The sequence below is a fragment of the Akebia trifoliata genome, chromosome 6 (genome assembly GCF_017979445.1).
Source record: "Akebia trifoliata isolate Shusen 1 chromosome 6, ASM1797944v1, whole genome shotgun sequence".
Taxonomy (NCBI): Eukaryota; Viridiplantae; Streptophyta; class Magnoliopsida; order Ranunculales; family Lardizabalaceae; genus Akebia; species Akebia trifoliata.
In genome coordinates this window covers 2,136,228-2,156,179 of record NC_141380.1, presented here as the reverse complement: position 1 = coordinate 2,156,179, position 19,952 = coordinate 2,136,228, and the positions used below count along the sequence as shown (strand labels likewise).

The window sequence follows — 19,952 nt, the reverse complement described above, 5'->3', positions numbered from 1 at the left end:
TAGAAGAATTGTGGATCGACCAATTTTTTATAAATCACTTTTGATAGGGGATAGTCTGATTTTTTGTGAGGATGATCTCTTTATCATAGAGATCATCCTCACAAAAAATCAGTCAAATTCAAAATATTAAAAAATTTGTTTGGCACAATGTTTAACTCTTTTTATAGCCTCGAAAACCCCACTCATAAAAATAAACAATTTATTTAGGGTAATTTTTTTTACTAGGTATTTGAATGATTAGGAATAAGCAGTGTCCTGGTAGAAAAGATGATTTAAGTCATAGATAGTTTTAAAGGAGTGTAACATAACTATCCAACTCTGGGTGTACATTATTCTTCTCTCCTCAGTGCATTCTTTTCGTGAAACATTGGAATTAATATCTTGTAACACGGGGCATTTAATAATTCATTTATGAAACTTTTGCTAAAGGTGTAATTATTGCCTCCTCAACAGGAGAAAACTACACTATCCAATTGACTTAGTAAAGATCTTGAAATTATCATTTCTTTGGGATTCTAAACAAACAAGAATTAATGAGTAATTATGTTTTGATTCTATCTCGAGATTGTACAATCTATTGCCACGTGTCAATTGAGTAGTGTGGAATGGGGACCTCCCCTATATTAAGCTCATCAGAACCACTAAAAGTGGATTAACGTCAAAAGCTTCTCGAATCATCCTCTCTCCCTCTCCCTCTCCCTCTCCCTCTCTCTCTGAAAGCTTAGGTTTATCGATGGAAGCCTTAAGGAGTTCATCTTCGAAGCTCTTCGCAGATAGAAACAGATACAGAGCTTTTTCCTCCACAAGAGCTCTTTTCAATCGACCTGAGATTCGTTTCTTTTGGTCTCAGAAACTTAACAATGTCGATCTTTCACAGTCGATTTTTCTGCAGTTTAAAGCGATCGAATCGATTTCATCTTCTTGTTTTTCATCCGAATCACAGGTATCTAACAGTCTTTTTCTTTCTGATTGTATTGATTTGATTGCTGTGTTCTTGATTCTGTAACTTACTGGTTGTCTTATTTGTGATCGTCACTCGCTTTCTTCAAATCTTTCTTGTTTGATAGATTTTGATCGTTTTATGTTTGTTTTAAGGTTTTTTATTCTAAATTTGTTGTTTTTGCTGTATATTTCGAACTTCTCGCACTTACTGTATCACTCTGTTGATCGATCCATCCATCCATGTCTAGTTCGAGACTCTGCTATGGCTTTGTGTTATTGATTCTCTATTGGTTGGTGAATCGGTCTATCCATCTATTTCTTCTCTGTTTTCTTACACATTTCAGCGTTTAGTCTCTGTAGCTTTTCCTTTGTTCTTGATTTCAGTTATTCGTCTCTGAGATTCTTTGCTTCTGCTCTTGTGCTTCATTTGGTTGTTTTTCCGATTCTTTAGTTTTAGTTCCATTTCTCGCTTTGTTGGGATCTTTTACTTTCTTGTCAGGTTATGTTGTTGCTTCGTATTAAAGTTTTTTTTTGTCCTGTTCCCTCTGAATCGTTCTTATTCGATTCTCCAGTTTATTTCTGTGATTTCTTGTTTTTTTTAGTGATTTTATACTTATGTTCATGTTTCAGCTGAAGATGTCTTGTTTTTATGGAAGATTATTGAAAGAAAATGAGTAATTTTGTGTTGATTAACTTCACGGTATTAAGATTTAGTGAACTTGTTGCAAAAATGACCGAAATGAGATGTTAATCCAGCACTTAATTACCTTTCAAAAAAAAAAATTCCAGCACTTAATTGTTACAAGTCCGTGTTATTGGTTCTTAATCACAATTAATTATATTTTATCGGTGATTGATCTTTAAAAAATATGTTCATTGGTGCAGGCAGATGTGGAGAGTGCAGAAACTCTGACTCAAGAAACATGTAAACTTTATTCTTGTTTTGCCATTCCAATCATGTGATGTTCATATTGATTATCTAATCTTACTGTCCATCTTTTCTACTTCTCAGTTCAATCAAAGACTGTACATGTGAAATTTCAATTACAAAAGGAGTGTTTGTTTGGTCAGCAATTTCTCCTAGTTGGGGATGATCCCATGTTTGGTTTGTGGAACCCCGAAAATGCGATTCCGTTGAACTGGTCAGAAGAACACATTTGGATAGTTGAGCTGGTGAGAAGGAATTCATGGACTACATAAATTTACACTCACAATCGGCAAATTCTTGATGTTTATTGTTTATTTTGACAGGATATACCCATTGGAAAATCAATACGATTCAAGTTCATACTCAAAGAAACTACCGGGGAAGTAGTGTGGCAACCAGGGCCAGACCGGATTTTGCAGATTTGGGATACCAAGAACAAGATTATTGTATCAGAAGACTGGGAAAATGCAGAAGTTCAGAACATAACAGAGGAGGAGCCCATGGTTAGTTCAGTTATAACAGATGAGAAGCCAAATATGGAGTTGATTGTTTCAGACAATATTACTTGGGCAGTAGAAGAACCGATGGGTAATACAAACAAGGAGATGATCGTAATAGAAGAACCGATGGGTAATACAAACAAGGAAATGATCGTTATGGATAACATCACTTACCCGGGAGAGGAGCCCAAGGCCAATGTGAACAAGGATTCGATCATCACAGAGAAGGGAATTTATCCAAAAGAGGAAATGATTGTTGCAGAGAATATACTTGGAGATGATGGCGTAGCTGTAAGTGAGGAAAAGTTAATATGCATGACAGATACGGATAGCTTCGTTAACCAGGAAGGGGAACCTGTGCTGATGCCTGGTTTGTCTCCATTTCCATCACCAACTACTGGAGAAGCTGTCCCTAATGATGGTGAGAATGGCAATGTTGTTGATTCCTCGAATGGAGCTGTTGAAGCTGAAGAACACAACTCACCAGAGGTAACTGTTTGATGAGACATGTTTCTGTTTTCTAACTTTTTGAACTTTTTTTTTTTCATTTTCCTTGGCTTGCTCAACTTCTGTTTCTGTCTGTCCTTAGTGGTTAAGAATTTACAGAGTTTGTAATGTACCCCTTCCCACCATCAATAAAAATGTGTTGATTGTAGTTCAAATGTTGAAAATTAATTTTCTCAGAAATGGGAGGAGTATGAGATGAAAAATGGCAACGTTGCAATCTCTTTCATTTGATTAATGATAATAACGAGGTATTACATTACATCCAAGAAGTCATGTCCATCTTGGAGTACTTGAATTAGAAGTTGAAGTATCAGGAGAAGATATGTTTTTTTTTTTCTTTTTTGTAGTAATTAACTAACATGCCAAACATGTTATCACAATGGGCTGCAGTGTATCTAACAAAAGAAACAAAAAAGCTTGGCAGTTCATAAGCACTCTAATTTGTAATTGTGCTTCAATAACTAATGCATCCTTGACAACATGCATTCCACTGGTTCCATTAGCATAAATCCCTGACATTGTTTCATTTTTTTTTTTTTTCTTTTGTTCTTTTATTTTTTTGATATCCGTACAAAAATCAGAAAAACAAGCAAGAACAAGGTAGGAACCTAGATCAGGAAGAAACAATTGTGACGACATTCCATGATGAGCCCACCAAGGAAGAACCTAAAGGAAAACCTCCTTTCACTCAAGAGCAAGCACAGACTGATTACAAAACAGTTGATGATGATGATGATGATGATGATGTCTTGCAAAAGGACATCCAATGGGGTCGTAAAACACTGCTCAAGGTGCTAACGAATCTGGGTTTCCTTTAGAGTTGACTTAAACGAACTATGATGGCAAAAAACCCTCTTTTCACCCACACTTGTTTCGAATCAAATTAACAATGTTATATTTTTTCCTTCCACCCCAATCTTTATTGTAACATATTCCTTGACACTGCAACTCTCATAAGTTGTAACCATTTTATTTTGTTACTTCAGTAATAATATTTGTATACCAGTGGATATTTAATGATTTTCCACGGTTTCATTTAGGTGTAATCATGATTGTGGTATGAAACTTGGCTTTTGCCTATATTTCGGCAATGAGATGGTCCCTGTTCTGAGTATTCTTAGACCATAATTACATTTTCATGAAACATTGTAGCCATGCACTCTCTCCACATACAAAGAGGCTGAAATTTGGTTCCACCTTTGGATTTTGGCCTTCTATAAAGATCATTTTGGCCCATTAGTGACAAAATCAGATTATTTTTAGCATTTGATCTACATTTTTTTTTTAATATGGTTGATGTTTCTAACATGTATTTAAGTGTTTGAAAACAATGTTGCTTCTGCAACATATTTTGGATTTAGTCATTTGTCTCTCTTTTCGTACCAATCACGAACTTAGAATATTGAATATGTGAAGTGATAACAAAATTAAAATTTTCTTTTTATGGTAAGGTGGATGGGGCTCAGAACTTCCATTATCTCCTTTAAAAAATTCACAATTTTGTGAGTGAATGGTTGTTTGATTATCATCTGTGACCTAAAGAATCCACTTGCTTTCTTTTTGGAAAGGTTCCGTGGATTCTCAAGCACGAAACCTCAAAAATTAAATTAAGTAACCTAGAGAGAAAAGAGAGCTTAGGTACTCAGTGTGGCTCATAGTTTAAGATCTTGGGTTTATAGTACATTAAGTTCATTAATTTTTCATTGGAGCTGGATCAGTTTTTTCTAACACGTTTGGAAAATCTGGGATTTATCCCAATGGTTGAATGGAAATGGAAGTGATTTATTTTTTAAATTGTAGTATAAATACTTTAGTCCCACATCGGATAGAAATAATTAAAGTATATAAATCTTATATGGAAGTTCTCATATAATGTAGTAAGTGTGAGAGATATGAGTAAAATCCACGCGCACATGAGGGTCCATGAATTTTACAAAAGATTTGGACCCATTGGTTCGAATAATCTTAGTGCAACGAGTTATGATTTGTGATCTCTCTAAGAGACACAAGTGGTGTCACAATCCAAAGATATTCTCTACAGACATTAATGTTTGTTCGAACAATCACAACTCAACACCCTTTTCACCGGTCACTCCAGAGAGATACTTCTAATTTTATATATTCTTTCATTTGTTCTTTCTTTTGAATTATTTTAATTTCGGATTTTTAATTGTACCTTCAATTTTTAAGATATTATTCGTGTGTCCTTGATTATACAAATTATAGTATAAGTTCAGTAGTACGTGTACACTAGGAATGCTATCTTGTATATGTGTGAAGTGTTGTATCCTAGGAGATAAATGTCCAAAAATTGTAAGTACATCTTAAAAGCAAAATCTATCTTAAAGCTATTATGTCCAATATAAATCTCGCTTTGTTCAAAATTTAAAATTGTATTTTCACGATATTTATTTGATTATTTTGTTTCACATTTTTTTTTTCTCTAATCTAACATCACAGATTTGATACCCAAAATCCTAAATGTAAGTTAGGAATCAATGGGGGGATTCAACACCCACTAATCAATGGCTAATGGTGACCAAGAACAAGAAATTACAACCCACTGCAACAAAGAAAAGCATTTTAGCCTTTTAATTATTAGATTTTTTTGTTAGGGTGTTATTGGGTGTTCTGACCATTTTAATTTATTCTTTCATGAAAGACCCAAGTCAAGGGTTATATCGATAATTTGTAGAACCTGCGCCAAACAAATATCGAACATTCCAGGCAGTAAGCAAAGAGTGGGGAAAGGTGTCGCTGTCCATAATATTCCATAACAAATATATTTAAACTTTAAAGACACTCGATTTCTGGGAGTGAACGAGTAGACACCGAAGCAATAGAAGGCGATTCGTGCGCTTAGTGCGCAAACGAGCTTTCAGCGTAGATAGATAGATAGATAGATAGATAGATCGAATTACGTTTTGTGAAGATGTCCTCATTCATCGACTCGTTCGTTGAGGACAGCGAAGACTCTCTACCCGCTGCTTCAACTCGCCCCTTCGATGAAGATGGCTACCTGGGTTACGACCCTCGTCTCCCTTCTCAACGATTCGACTCGTTCACCAATTTCGCAGACAACCAGTCAGTCAAGGATCCGGCTGATGACTCGTTGCCGATCTTCAATAATACATCCTACGCTGGAGACGACGGGTTTCCATCACAGCCGATCCCTGAAACCCCATCTCCACCGTCGATCTATGCCAGTGGTGGTGGTTTTCCATCGGATCATCAGGGATTCTCGTCGTTCTCGCCGGAATTGAACGGAAAAGCTTTCGATGAGGGTTTTGTTGAATCGGACGGTCCAATTTTGCCGCCTCCATCCGAAATGCAGCCCGACGAAGGATTTTCTCTCAGAGAGTGGAGAAGGTGAGTTCGTGATTTGATCTCGTGGTAGTTGATCTGTTGTTTCTGTTCTATGTGAAGGGATTAAGTAGATCTATCTGATATTCATTTTTTTCTTTCGTCAGATAAAGATGTTTAATTTGATTTGATTATTTACATTTGAGATTTAGCATTTTGAGATTTGAATTCGCTTAGCTATATAGATTGTCGATGATAGATTGGAAGTGGTGTGTAACAGTTTTATTAATTTTATCAAAAGAAAAAATTGATTTTGGATCTAATTCTAATGGTTTAACTTTAATTCAATATGAATTTTATGCTTTAGTTCGATTGATGGAATCCTCTGATGTTAGATCCTTTATGCGTATCCTTAGATCTTGTGCAACCGTGAACAACTCTCAATTTTATTCCTTGGCGTGTTTTTTAATTCATCAATTTTGCTATCTAACATGATTTTAGTTTTTTTTTTTTTTTTTTTTAAATGTGTTTGTGGTTTTATTTCCCTTTTGAAATGGCAAAATGGTATAAAGATACTTAAGATCTTATGTTCTTCGGGGAAAGAACTCTTCACATACTTTGCTTTTGAATTCACATTTGCAGGCTGAATGCTATTCGTTTGGAGGAGAAGGAGAAGAGGGAGAAAGAATTGTTAAACCAAATTATTGATGAAGCAGATGAATACAAAATTGAGTTCTATAGGAGGAGGAATCTCGCCATTGAGACAAACAAATCCACTAGCAGAGAAAAGGAGAAGGTGAGTGAGTTATGTCATTGGCCACATTGGTAATTTCTTGTTTAGCGATTAGTTTTCCATTTATTCTTCTATTTGTTTGTGTGTGTGTGTGCTTCCCCCTGGTAGCTTCCTAACAATGTCCATGTTAGGAACTTTGAGGTCGTGGGTTCAAGTCCAGCTTACCCATAAAAATAAAAAAAAATTGCCAATTTTTCTTTATTTTATTTATAATTAATAGAGAATCTGTTTACTATTAAAAAAAAGGTCTTGCTGGGCACACGTTAAAATGCATTAATTACACCTTGGGAACAAGCAACTGGGTGTATTTTTGGTCAAAAACAATTTCTGAGGGCAATTTTGGTACAAAAATCAGATCCCAAGGTGTATTTAATGCACTTTAACATGTGCCCATAGGGCACACGTTAACAAAATCCTTAAAAGATTAAGTACACCAGGGAGCAGCAGCATTTAGGCTAGTTGCTGCCATCTGAGTAGGTATCACAAGGGAGCTGGTACTAGTATTAAATCTTTGCAAAGTCAAAATAGTATGGTATTGTGTAGGGTAGTTAGCCATTTCGATTTGGATGGGGACTGTCCTTATAGAACTGAGTTTGCTTGAGCTTAAATTTTAATCTTGGTGGGTTCTTATGCTTGTTTAGGATTTTCAGTTCGAGTGATAAGGAAAGGATTCTTGATTCATGGATTAATAACCCTATTATGATTTATATAGAAGATAACACATAGAAATTCTAACTAGATTTAAACTCTTAACTAATTTGATCCTAATAAGATTTTTGCCCTAATCTTCATGAGAAGATGATCTGGTGTATCGATATACACCTTGCTACAAAACATTCTATTACCCTTCTACAATTGCGTATTCTTTGAATAAGGAACTCTTGCATGTTTGCATTTAATATCTTGATATCTCATTTAGTGAATGCTTGATGTTGTCGGAAAATGTCCATCGTGCTGCTAGTGGTCATAGCGGGTCTGTGAAGGCTGTCAATATCGCATTCCCGCTTATCTTGGAATCTGTCAGCGCAGGTAGTCAACTAGATTAGGTTCGTTGTGATTTCTGTTGTTTAGAATGCTCAATTGGATAATTGGCATGATTATCTTTGTGAAGATAATGAATGATGAAAAGTGGAGATCATCATGGAGGTAGAAGTTGTAGAATAGGAGGTAAGGATTTGTTCATGGAAGATTTAAAAAAAAAGCCTAATAGATATGGTGTTAGACCTTGTAAAAAGTCTAATAACATGTATATGAAAAGGATGACATACCAAGAGCGGCAATCAATGGAGCACAAGTTGTTGAGCCTTCCATATAAACTTGTAATCATTTCAGTTTAAAGAACAAGTTTGTGGGACTTCACTCAGTGGCATAAGAAAGTCTTTGCTTTGTTTCATTCACATAAGTGACTACTTAATGAATTGAAACTTGGGTATTGTTTTTGTAAAATTAAGTTCACCCATTGTATTTGTTGATTTAATTGTTACAAATTTTATGAGTGAAATCTTAACAATAAGACCGACCTCTTCCTTACTGTCTAACTCAAAATCTAATATTGTTGATGCCTAACTTTGTGAAATCTTAAGATGGGCTTCTTATTTACTCTCAAATTTAATCTTGCCGATGCCTAAGCCATGGAATGGTGACATTAGTTTTACTGACTTCATATGTTATTGTATGTCAGCTCTTTCTAGCCAATCGGGAGAAGTTTCATGCAGAGGCTGACAAGGGTTACTGGAAGGCAATTTCAGAGCTCATCCCATATGAAGTAGCAGCTTTAGAAAAGAAGAGAAGCAAGAAGGACCAGGAGAAGAAGCCTTCAATAGTTGTAATCCAAGGGCCAAAGCCAGGAAAGCCAACTGATCTCTCGAGGATGCGCCAGATTCTCTTGAAGCTCAAGCACAATCCACCACCCCACATGAAAACTGCCACCCCTCCTCCACCACCTTCACCTGCACCTACCAAAGATGCTAAAGCTGGTTCCGCTGCTGTTGCAGCTCCTCTCCCTAAGGCTGCTCTTCCAGAGGCTGTAGCTGCCGCTTGAGAGCATTATATGTTGCCTTTGTAGTTATTCTGAGTTTGATTGCAGCCTCTTCTAGTCTTGAGAGTGACTCAAGCAGCAGCCCATTTGTCCTGAGTTGATGTAGGACAGCTTCCGCTACATCATGAGCATATGGTAATTTAGATGTCTTAAGTGGGTTTTTTCATTGCAGAAAAACTTCCTGTTCTGTCATGTTGTATTGGATTTTTGTTAGTGTTGATGTTGTTGCTTTCCTATATTGTTATTTTAATGGAAACGCCCATGTGTGAATGTACTGCCAGTTTGTGTTGTTTCTGTTCTTAATCTCCCTTTGAAGGCAGCCTCAGTTTCTATTAAAAAAAGAAAAACTACCTCACTCAAATTGATTTCCAGAGGTACTTTTGGAGATTTTCGTGTATCATAGCAGGCATTCAAACACCCCTTGCAAGCATGGTTTTAAAACTCGTTATCACGTCTCGTCTCATCCGCGAACGAAATCAAGTCATCTCAAACGAGCTTTTCAATACGTTTGAGACATCTTGTTCAACAATGAGAAAAATGAACCTGGGTTTTAAATCTTGTCTGATACGTTGGACTTGTCTATCCGTCTTGTTGGTTTGATACCGAGACGTATCAGACAAGTCGTCTCAGTCTCGAATGAGTTTTAAAACCATTCTTGCAAAGTCATCAAATAGAATATATCCGTTCAAGTATTGGATCTTATTCCCTTCTCTTATGTTTGGCTGTAAGAATAGGGGTAGGTTTCCTTGGGTTTTGACTGCACTCACTTGTAGAACATCAGCAAAAATTGTGTTTGTTGAAGGTCGAGAGATTTGGAATCGATGTGCATTTCGCCCATCAAAAGCCATCATTTACTAAGTTGGGCCCATAGTAGGTAGTTATCTATTCTCGATTGAGGACAATATGGTGATTAAGCAATTGCCACGTCAACCCTTTTAACGCCAACTTATATGGACCTTGAATTACACAAACAGATTATAGATATAATAGACCAAAGAATAAAGGAAAACCTTGTATCCAAAAAGGGGTTAAGATAGCAAGGAACTTCCTAAGCCTAATGACCTGAAGGACGAATAATGTGCTTTTCTGCCTATGTCAGCTATTTCGCTTTATAAGGTATCTCTAATGCCATTGGACATATAAAAAATCAAGGGTCCCGACAAAATAACTCACCAGGTGGCATATTCAAATGATTTTACGACGTGCACAAGTTTGAAAACCATAGATCTATATGCCTCATGATATATGATTTCCTCAAGATACACTTTTTTTATTAGAAAGTGCAATGGTATATCCCGAAACGTACAAATCTACTATTCCCAAACTTGTCCACGTCATAGAGTCATTTGAATATGCCACCTGGCAAGTCATATTATCACGATTCAAAAAATCAATTCCATTGACATTTAATGGAAGAGTCGTGACGAATACATGCGGTCACGATATGCGGCTGTAGACAAATTGTGTGGTGACGTGTCCTTGCACGTACCCAATCACATGCATTCATCACGACTCTTAACGGAAATATCAATCATCATAAAATAAAATGTTTGAAAAAGAATAATATAAAATCCAATGGTATTAGATAAGGAACATCCAAGACCTTAACCTGCAACATAAATACTTTCATAAAAAATATTTTATAAAGATAATTATAAAAAAAAAAAATTTCGCTCTATTGAAAGCAAATAAAAATAGATGTAATTATTTTTGTCTACTATATCTACTGATTGTATGCATAGTGACAATTCTTCGAAGTTTTTAGAAGTCATGAATAATTCACAAATACTTCAATCGGTGATTTATTCTCAATTTTTATTCTTCAAAACTAATCATCTTCAGCCTTGTGTCTAATTTTTGTTTTCCACCTCATTTCAACCTTAAAATTCTTTCTACTTCAACCTTCCAATCTTAAGAATAACATATGAGAAGTAAAAGATAATAAAATTTTACGTAAAATTTCTTGAAAAGATTAAGACAAGATTGAAAATGATAGATTGAAGATGAGATTAAATAAATTAAAAATGATTTAGAATAGAAATTAAAGGGATTGTAGTTAATAAAATTTTATTAGAAAATAATCAACGATCTCTTATCAGATGTTAAAGAAGTAGGAATTTAGGTTAATTTTTATTAGTCAAATATTGACTAAAACGTAGAGCCGTATGTCTAAATCTTTCTAAATAAATAATAGTGTGATGCTAATGAGATTACTTATTCTAACTAGACAGGTAAAGTTTGGAGAAAATAAAATATGAATAATAAACAAATAGGTGGAGTTTGGATCTGCCCCATTAAGATATTACTTCCAAGTTTCAACTTACTTTTTGGGCCACCAAACCAACTCTACAGCTACCATATCTCTATCCATCAAATTTAACATAAATAGGATGTGTTGAGACTGCATGGCAAATAATAGACATTAAGAGAGAGTAGTCGCCCAGGTAAGTATCGTAGGAGAAAGCCTATTATAGAAGTATAAGATTGAGGGGTGAGACCCAAATTCAAAGGAAGGTAAGGCAATTTTTCAGAGTTTTAAGCTATCTTCCTATATACGGATTGCTGCTCGATTTATTATACGATAAAACAACGAGAATCTCAAATATCGATTTTGGCGCACTACGGCCCCGTATAGCTATTGATTGAGCGCTCTACTTCTATAAAGTGTAGGTTCAGGATCCGAAGGAGCTTTACCGTAAGGTGAAGGAGAGATGGAAGCCGTATCTTGCTTGGCCAAACCGTTAAAAGAACAACTTAACACACATAGTAATGAGGCCCCTCCTGAGAGAACTACATTTCGTTAGGTTTGGATTTTAAAATCTAATTCTGATTTATAATTAGATTTTAGAATCTGATGCATCGTTTGATTTGAATTATTAACTTGATTTTTTTCATAATCAAAAATTAAAATTATGTAGAATCAGAAATAATTTTTAAGTTGTTTCTCCTGCTTCTCACAGACTATTCACTTATGACGATCTTGACATAATAACAATATACATATAATTAAAATTAATAATAATAATAATATTTTTTTAATGTATAATTAACTTGAAAACTATTGGAAAGTGACATAAATGCCAATTCTTTTTTATTAAAAAAAAATTGATTTTTTTCTTTTAAAAAATCATTATTTTCAATCTTTGTGACATGTATTCTTACTCTTATTTTTAATTTCAAGAAGTATAATTGGATTTTTTTTTTTTTCACAAGATCAATATTTTGAAACACTGTTGACTAAACAGGATTTTGAATTCTGAAAATTAATTTCTATAATCTGATTTTAAAAATTCATAATCGGAATTGAGAATCAAGTTCCAAATCTGAACCAAACGCCCCATCTTCAAAACCAAGAAGATCACTGATCACTAGCTGAAATGAGACTATTTGTTTTTATTTGACTAAAAGTCTATGATGGCCAACGAACATCATTCTTGATGTATAGCTATAGGTACTAAAGTTTGTTCTTCTGTGAGTCAGGAAAGTAAAAGATGAAGCGTTCTCTTTATAAGCTGTACCCTCTTCTGCCTCTGAATCTGGCGGCAAATTTCCCACAAATTTCTTAGAATCCATAAAACCAATTTTCCTATCCGGTTTCTGGTTTCTGGTTTCCTGGCCAACCAATATGGGTTCTCGTCAACTTCTGCTACTCATCTTGTTCCTCCATCTCCTGGTTTTCTCTCAATGTTTCGATTTCAATTTCCACAAAAAAAAGAAAATCAAAGGCCCCATCAAAACCATAGTGGTTTTGGTCATGGAAAACCGCTCTTTCGATCACGTTCTGGGTTGGTTGAAATCAACCCGGCCCGATATCGACGGTCTAACCGGAGACGAATCGAATCGAGTCACTGCTTCTGATCCGGAATCATCAGAAATCTTCGTCTCGGATGATGCTTTGTTCGTGGACTCTGATCCGGGTCACTCGTTCCAAGCGATTCGAGAACAAATTTTCGGGTCGAAAAATTGTTCTGCAAATCCAGCTCCCATGAACGGTTTTGCTCAACAAGCAGAGACCATGGGCGAAGGTATGTCGAAAACGGTGATGAGTGGGTTTAAACCGGAGGTTTTACCGGTTTACACCGCTTTAGCGAACGAATTCGCGGTTTTCGATCGATGGTTCGCATCCGTACCTGCGTCGACTCAGCCGAATCGGTTTTATGTTCATTCGGCTACTTCTCATGGAGCTTCGAGCAACGTTCGGAAGGACCTCATCAATGGATTCCCACAAAAGACTATTTTCGACTCCTTGGACGAAAATGACCTTAGCTTTGGGATTTATTACCAGAATATCCCTGCTACTCTGTTCTTCAAGAGTTTGAGGAAGCTTAAGAACATAATTAAATTCCATAATTACCAATTGAAGTTCAAATTGCATGCTAAGTTGGGAAAACTTCCCAATTATGTGGTGATCGAGCAGAGATACTTCGACATCAAACTGTTTCCAGCCAACGACGATCATCCTTCACATGATGTGGCATTGGGGCAGAAGTTTGTGAAGGAAGTTTACGAGACTCTGCGGGCGAGTCCTCAGTGGAAAGAAACAGCACTTTTGATCACGTATGATGAACATGGAGGATTCTTTGATCATGTCCCGACACCAGTTTCTGGTGTCCCGAACCCCGATGGCATAATTGGGCCTGACCCATTTTACTTCAGGTTCGATCGGTTGGGTGTTCGGGTTCCCACGATTTTAGTTTCACCATGGATAGAGAAGGGTACTGGTAAGTCTTTTCCTGGTTCTTGTTTTTGTTTTTGTTTTTTTTTTAATAATTCTGGCTTTATCATTTTATGGTTTGTTGATGTTAAATGTTGTTTCTTTTTGTTTGGATTATGGTTTAGATGGAAAATTGTGTGGAAGAACTGAAATGTTGTAAGTGATTTCGTTAATTAGGGAGTTGGATTAGGGTTCAAATCCTATAAGGGGTTTTTTCCACAAAACTCCAGTTAAGAGTCTCCAGTTCGGGATGGAGAATAGAGATATTGTTGAGATTTCTAATTTTGTAGAGTAACCGTCCGCAAAACATAGTAAGTTATTATTTATTGTAATAATGATGATGAGTTATAAATTGTAGTATAGTTATAGAGTTAAATGTTTTTCATTATAATCATTTTTACATTGACCGTCTCATAGTTTGCAATTCAGTAAGCTTGTATGGTAAAAATGCACTTTGGAAATTTTGATTCCAATTTGGGTTTTCCATTTGAGAATTCTTTATGTTGAAAATTTTGGGGAATGGGAACAAAATTTGGAGTGTTAGGAATCTTTTTTTTTTTCCTTGTGCAGTGGATTTTTGAAAATATAAAACAAAGTTCTATTGTGAAATATTCATTTCTTCAATAATTCGCAAGTTTTTCTCTGAAGTGCAAGCTATCAGCTGGAGTGAAGTGTAAACTGGGTGATTAGCTTTGCCTTGGTCTGTTAACTTGCTTTGTGCTACAAGTCTTTTCCGAAAAAAACATTAATAACTTTGTTTACTCAATGGCACAGGGCAGGAAAATGACGTTAGTTGTTGTAGGTTCCTTTGGTTACCAATTGGAATTAGTCTCGTATGGATTTTCTGGGGTGTGTGTTTTTGCTGTCTTTCAGAAGATTTTCTTGAATGTTTTGTTGACTTCATCTTTACTTCCCTTGCATCACTCTAGGTTCTCTTCAGTTGTTGTGTCTATGCATTGAGTGATCTGGAGGGAATCCAGTTTCATGTAGGTTTTGTTTCCCTTGCATCAAAATCATGATTCTGATGAATAAAGCATGAGTCGTGATAATATGGCGCCCCCCTATACCCCCATCACAGAACCCGTAGATCATTTGCCTCGGGATACACAAGAAAAAGATTTATGGTTATGCGTATCCCTAGACAAATGACCTAAGGTTCTGTGATGGGGGTGTAGGGGGGCATGCGTCAGAGTGGGCGTCAGAAAATCATTACACTTAAAGCATATCATCACCGTGCTAATCCTTGGTTAGGAAATATATAACTTGGTACATATTTCTGTAATGTACTCTGCCTTGGATTTATTTACTATTTTTTTTCTATTGTTTGTGTATTATCAACACTTCATTTATCTAGATACATATTTAATTTATTTTATGCTCAATTAACCAGCATGATGTAGCATTGTTGCCTTTTGTATCCTATTATAATTAAACAGATATTCTGACTCCATCAGATGTCTGACCCAACTTATCAGTGTCTTAATATGGAACACATGTTAATTTCTAGCTAACGTATCTGGTATTTGATTTTATGATAATTGGCTAGTTTGTCTCAAGCAAGTTGGCTAAATTCAAGCGGCGGTAGGAAAACAAGGACTAGCTTTTGGTCCATCCTTTCTCATAATTGTTTAGATCAAATGCTGATGCAAAGAGAAACTATATCCTTGAAGACCCATATTTTCCATATATCCCTATTTCAAGTTTAAAAAAATAATAATAATTACAATAGCTTTCTGAATTGCAATTGGAATCCTTTGGCGAACTAGTTTTGAATTGATTTTTTTAATGCAGTGATACACAAACCTGATGGACCTACCAATAGTTCACAGTTTGAACATTCTTCTATCCCAGCCACAGTTAAGAAGCTTTTCAATCTTGACTCAAATTTCCTAACAAAGCGGGATGCTTGGGCTGGAACCTTTGAGAATTATTTCTACCTTCGTGACACGCCACGTGATGACTGTCCAGGTTCGTGTCTATGGAATCATCTACTAACCAAGCACCGTGTTCTTCAGTTCATGACATTTATTATCTTGATCTTGGAGTTTCTGTCTTGGTCACCCCCTCAATCTCTTTTTATTTCTGATTATTATTTTTTATTTTCTAAACAGAAAAGCTCCCTGAAGTTGAGAAATCACTGAGGACACATGGACCAAAGGAAGATGTTAGCATCTCAGAGTTCCAAATGGAGTTGATTCAGCTTGCATCCCAGCTCAATGGTGACCATGTCCTTAATGGTTACCCATATATTGGCAATGGCATGACCGTGGGTCAAGCCAACCAATATGCGGAGGACGCTGTGGCAAGGTTCTTGGAAGCTGGAAGAGTTGCACTAAGGGCTGGAGCCAATGAATCTGCCATTGTTACCATGAGGCCATCCCTCACAAGCCGGACCACTCGTGGAGATTATGGTCAGTACCTGCAAAGTCGTTGATTTGTCTAGATACCTCTACATTCACACCATTTATAAAGTATATATGATTGTATTTATTACGTGGAAGTAAAAGGTTTTCTTCTCAGAGGTATGGGAAAGGGTATTCTTACACGTGGCAATTAAGAGATGGAGACCCAAAGGATGTCTCGCATGGTTTGCCTCCTCATCATCTCCAGGTGACAGGTTTCAAGCCCGTGGATCTCCTCTATGTGATGAGGCACTTCATGGAGGCCTATTGGGCTGGAACTTGGTGCATGGGAGAGATGGACATGTAGACCTTTCTGGGCTGCCATCTCAGCAGCCACATGTGTAAACTCTGAACAAGTAGAATTCTCTAGTCTGTCTGAGCAGATTATCTGGAGTGGACTCAGTAATCAATCTTCTGTAAAATATTTGGATTCCTGATAGTGAATTCTATACCATGCTGGTTGGATTGATCAGCTTATTATTCGAATCGTTTCTCGTTTCATTACTAGTTGCATTTACTGGTGAATAGATTTAGGTTTTTTTTGTAATTCACCCGATGGTTGCAGTATTCGAATCAGTAAATTTTCCATCCATTAGGGGGCTGTTTGGTTGCAGCTAGAAAACTGATAGAACTTTTAAGTGTAAGCCATACTAATAGGCAGTTCAGAAATGGGAGGGTTATAATTATTGTGTAAATGTCTTGTATTTTGTTGCGCTACGTAGAGCTGCGGGGGTGCATCGCCCCCGCTGGAGGTCCCTTGTAAGGGGGTACAAAAGGGCAATCGTGTAATATTTTCCCAAGGATTTTTTATTTTTTTGGGGGATTTCTGTTTTGGTGAGTTTTACATGTTTTGGTAACTCGATTATATAAATAGAGATCTCTAGGAGTGTAAAACTTATGAGAAAATAGTGATTGTTCTTATTCTACTCCATGGACATAGACATACTATATTGTCGGATCACATAAATCCTTGTGTTTTGTGTGATTGTATTATCTTTGCTATTTCAAAATTTTCACAATAATCCTATTACCAGGTTAATTTTTAAGTGTTCTTGTGGCTGCAGTTGTAACTCTATTGTTTTCATCTAATCATGTACTATGCTTATGGTTTATTTTATTTCATTTTTTTAAAATATCCTTTTGGTCAACCCCCGCCCTATGATGAGTTACTATTATTATTTAAAAAACAAAAAAACAAAAGACCTATGAACTTTGCACTAATAATACTTTTGTTAATGCCCCACTTTGAACCTTGGTTAGCCAGAATTCTTTGGGAGATAAAAGTCTTTAAAATTGGATTAAGAGGGGTGTTTGGCAACAAGTGAGAAGTTGTCTCAGACACTATTCAGAGTAAGTAGTGCAACTGAAAATGAACTTTTCCTTGGATGACTCACTATTAAGTCAAAGTAGTTACAATTCGCATAAAATCTTTTATCTTTTTTAAATTTGGGCCACACAACTTGAAGATTAAACCTTGCAACCTAAGATATTCTCTTAACTCGGAAGTTGTTAAACGTGATTTTTTTCTTGTTGAGTGGAAAGTTAGAACTCAATCCCCCAAAACCAGTGGACTTGGGATAATGAAATCAACACGAACCACAAACTAAACGGGTGGCAGCAGTCACTCTTAGTTAACTACCATTCAACATTAAATCACACCATCCTACAAAACGGGTGGCAGCAGTCACTCTTAGTTAACTACCATTCAACATTAAATCACACCATCCAACATTTCAATTAAATCCATTTTTGCTTTAGCACCAACCAGTAATCACCTCATCCCCCCCCCCCCCCTCTCTCTCTCTCTCTCTCTCTCTTCTCCATCTCTCAGCAGCCATGGCAGTCTTGTGGGAAGAAAGCGTCACAAATTCGATCAACACCATTTATCTCCTCTTCTCTACTTACCTTGTCTTTGTAATGCAGCTTGGCTTCGCCATGCTATGTGCCGGCTCAGTCCGAGCTAAAAACACCATGAACATAATGCTCACCAATGTCGTCGATGCCGTTGTTGGTAGCATCTCTTACTACCTATTTGGCTTTGCATTCGCCTTTGGCGTCACTTCTGACTCCAACCCTTTTATCGGCTCTCGCTTCTTTGCCCTCAAGGACATCCCCAATGACACCTACGACTACAGCTTCTTTCTCTATCAATGGGCTTTTGCAATTGCAGTTGCTGGTATTACTAGTGGGTCAATTGCCGAACGGACCCAATTTGGTGCCTACCTCGTTTTCTCGTTCTTCCTGACTGGTTTCGTTTACCCGGTTGTGGCTCATTGGGTTTGGTCATCAACGGGTTGGCTCAACCCATCCACTTTGCTATTTGGGTCAGGTGCAATTGATTTCGCTGGTAGCGGAGTTGTACATTTAGTGGGTGGAGTTGCTGGGTTGTGGGGTTCATTGATTGAAGGGCCACGAGTGGGCCGGTTTGATGCATTTGGTGTGCCTGTCCCAATGCGGGGTCATAATGCCACTCTAGTGGTACTCGGAACTTTCTTGTTGTGGTTCGGGTGGTTTGGGTTCAACCCCGGATCATTTAATAAGATACTTGTATCCTATCCCGGTACAACCGATCAAGGTAATTGGACTGGTGTAGGTCGAACAGCGGTCACAACTACACTCGCTGGTTCAACTGCTGGTATTGTTACATTGTTTGGTCGGCGATTATTAGTGGGTCATTGGGACGCATTGGACGTATGTAATGGATTGCTTGGTGGATTTGTTGCAATCACCTCTGGGTGCTCGGTGGTAGAGCCATGGGCTGCAATTATTTGTGGGTTTTTTGCCGCTTGGGTCTTGATTGGGCTCAATGTGTTGGCTCTAAAATTAAAATTTGATGACCCTTTGGAGGCGACTCAATTACACGGCGGGTGTGGAGCGTGGGGTCTTATATTTACAGGACTATTCGCAAAAGAGGAGTATGTGATTCAAGCTTACGACTCCGGTGAGAGCGGTTTGTCACGCCCATTTGGGGTATTGATGGGTGGAGGATGGGGTTTGCTAGGAGCACAGGTGGTTGAGGTCATAGCGATTGTGGGTTGGGTCAGTGTTACCATGGGGCCTCTTTTCTATGCTCTTCATAAGCTTAGGATCCTGAGGATATCGACTGATGAGGAAATGGCAGGGCTTGACATCTCTAGTCATGGTGGTTACGCGTATGTCACCCATCCTGAAGAGAACCATCCCCGATTTTATGCAGATTATGCAAGGATGCAACATGGATAATGAATGAGGTTGTATGTTTTTTATGTTAATTAATTTGAAATGGTTGGGGTTTGGGAGTGATCTTGAAGTTTTCCATATATATGTTTTTCCAAAGGGACAAGATCGCCAACCAACTATTTGGCCAACGTGTTTTGAAAATATTGGTTAGAAGTTCTGGGAAGAACTGATCTTTGGTGAGGATTGTTAGAGAATAAGATGCATCGTATTAACGTGCATGAGATACACTGTATTATTGTCAGTGTATCTCATCACAAATGAAAGGTTATGATCCTTTCTTCTCTCTACCTCTCTCAACCCAAACAAAATATTAAGAAAATAAAGAGGAATAAATAATTAAATATTAGAAGTTTTTGATTAATCTTGATCCTTTTAACAAACATACACCCAACAGATGTTTCACCAGATTGTGCCACATGGCACAATTTTGATTTCCAATCAAGAGATCTATAGGTTAAAAAAAATAGCCAATAAAGAGGTACAAACCCAATAGGTATTTCCAACCACAGCTTAAATAATAGAAGAAAACTGGGTTTAGAGCCATAGCTCGGTTGGTTTGACACATTGCAAAGCAAATATGAGGTCATGGGTTCAAGTGTAGTTTAC

General features: G+C 36.9%; 4 protein-coding genes across 4 annotated transcripts; all 4 read left to right on the top strand.

The window, feature by feature from the left end:
* The first annotated feature begins 646 nt into the window (after window positions 1–646).
* LOC147399530 (uncharacterized) lies at window positions 647–3,901 on the top strand. The gene is made up of 5 exons (XM_086444919.1): window positions 647–943; window positions 1,828–1,867; window positions 1,955–2,115; window positions 2,194–2,859; window positions 3,459–3,901. The coding sequence occupies exons 1-5, from the start codon at window positions 734–736 to the stop codon at window positions 3,693–3,695; spliced, it is 1,314 nt and encodes a 437-aa protein (XP_086301045.1). The 5' UTR covers window positions 647–733; the 3' UTR covers window positions 3,696–3,901.
* A 1,740-nt stretch (window positions 3,902–5,641) lies between these two features.
* Window positions 5,642–9,305, top strand: LOC147399529 (clathrin light chain 3-like). Its single transcript, XM_086444920.1, has 3 exons — window positions 5,642–6,246; window positions 6,823–6,976; window positions 8,655–9,305. The coding sequence occupies exons 1-3, from the start codon at window positions 5,810–5,812 to the stop codon at window positions 9,012–9,014; spliced, it is 951 nt and encodes a 316-aa protein (XP_086301046.1). The 5' UTR covers window positions 5,642–5,809; the 3' UTR covers window positions 9,015–9,305.
* Window positions 9,306–12,502: 3,197 nt separating this feature from the next.
* NPC1 (non-specific phospholipase C1) lies at window positions 12,503–16,613 on the top strand. Its single transcript, XM_086444917.1, has 3 exons — window positions 12,503–13,732; window positions 15,517–15,693; window positions 15,837–16,613. Exons 1-3 carry the CDS (start codon window positions 12,637–12,639, stop codon window positions 16,157–16,159), a joined length of 1,596 nt encoding a protein of 531 aa, XP_086301043.1. The 5' UTR covers window positions 12,503–12,636; the 3' UTR covers window positions 16,160–16,613.
* A 1,298-nt stretch (window positions 16,614–17,911) lies between these two features.
* On the top strand, window positions 17,912–19,442 carry LOC147399527 (ammonium transporter 1 member 3-like). Its single transcript, XM_086444918.1, has one exon. The coding sequence runs from the start codon at window positions 17,964–17,966 to the stop codon at window positions 19,347–19,349; it is 1,386 nt and encodes a 461-aa protein (XP_086301044.1). The 5' UTR covers window positions 17,912–17,963; the 3' UTR covers window positions 19,350–19,442.
* Window positions 19,443–19,952: the final 510 nt, after the last annotated feature.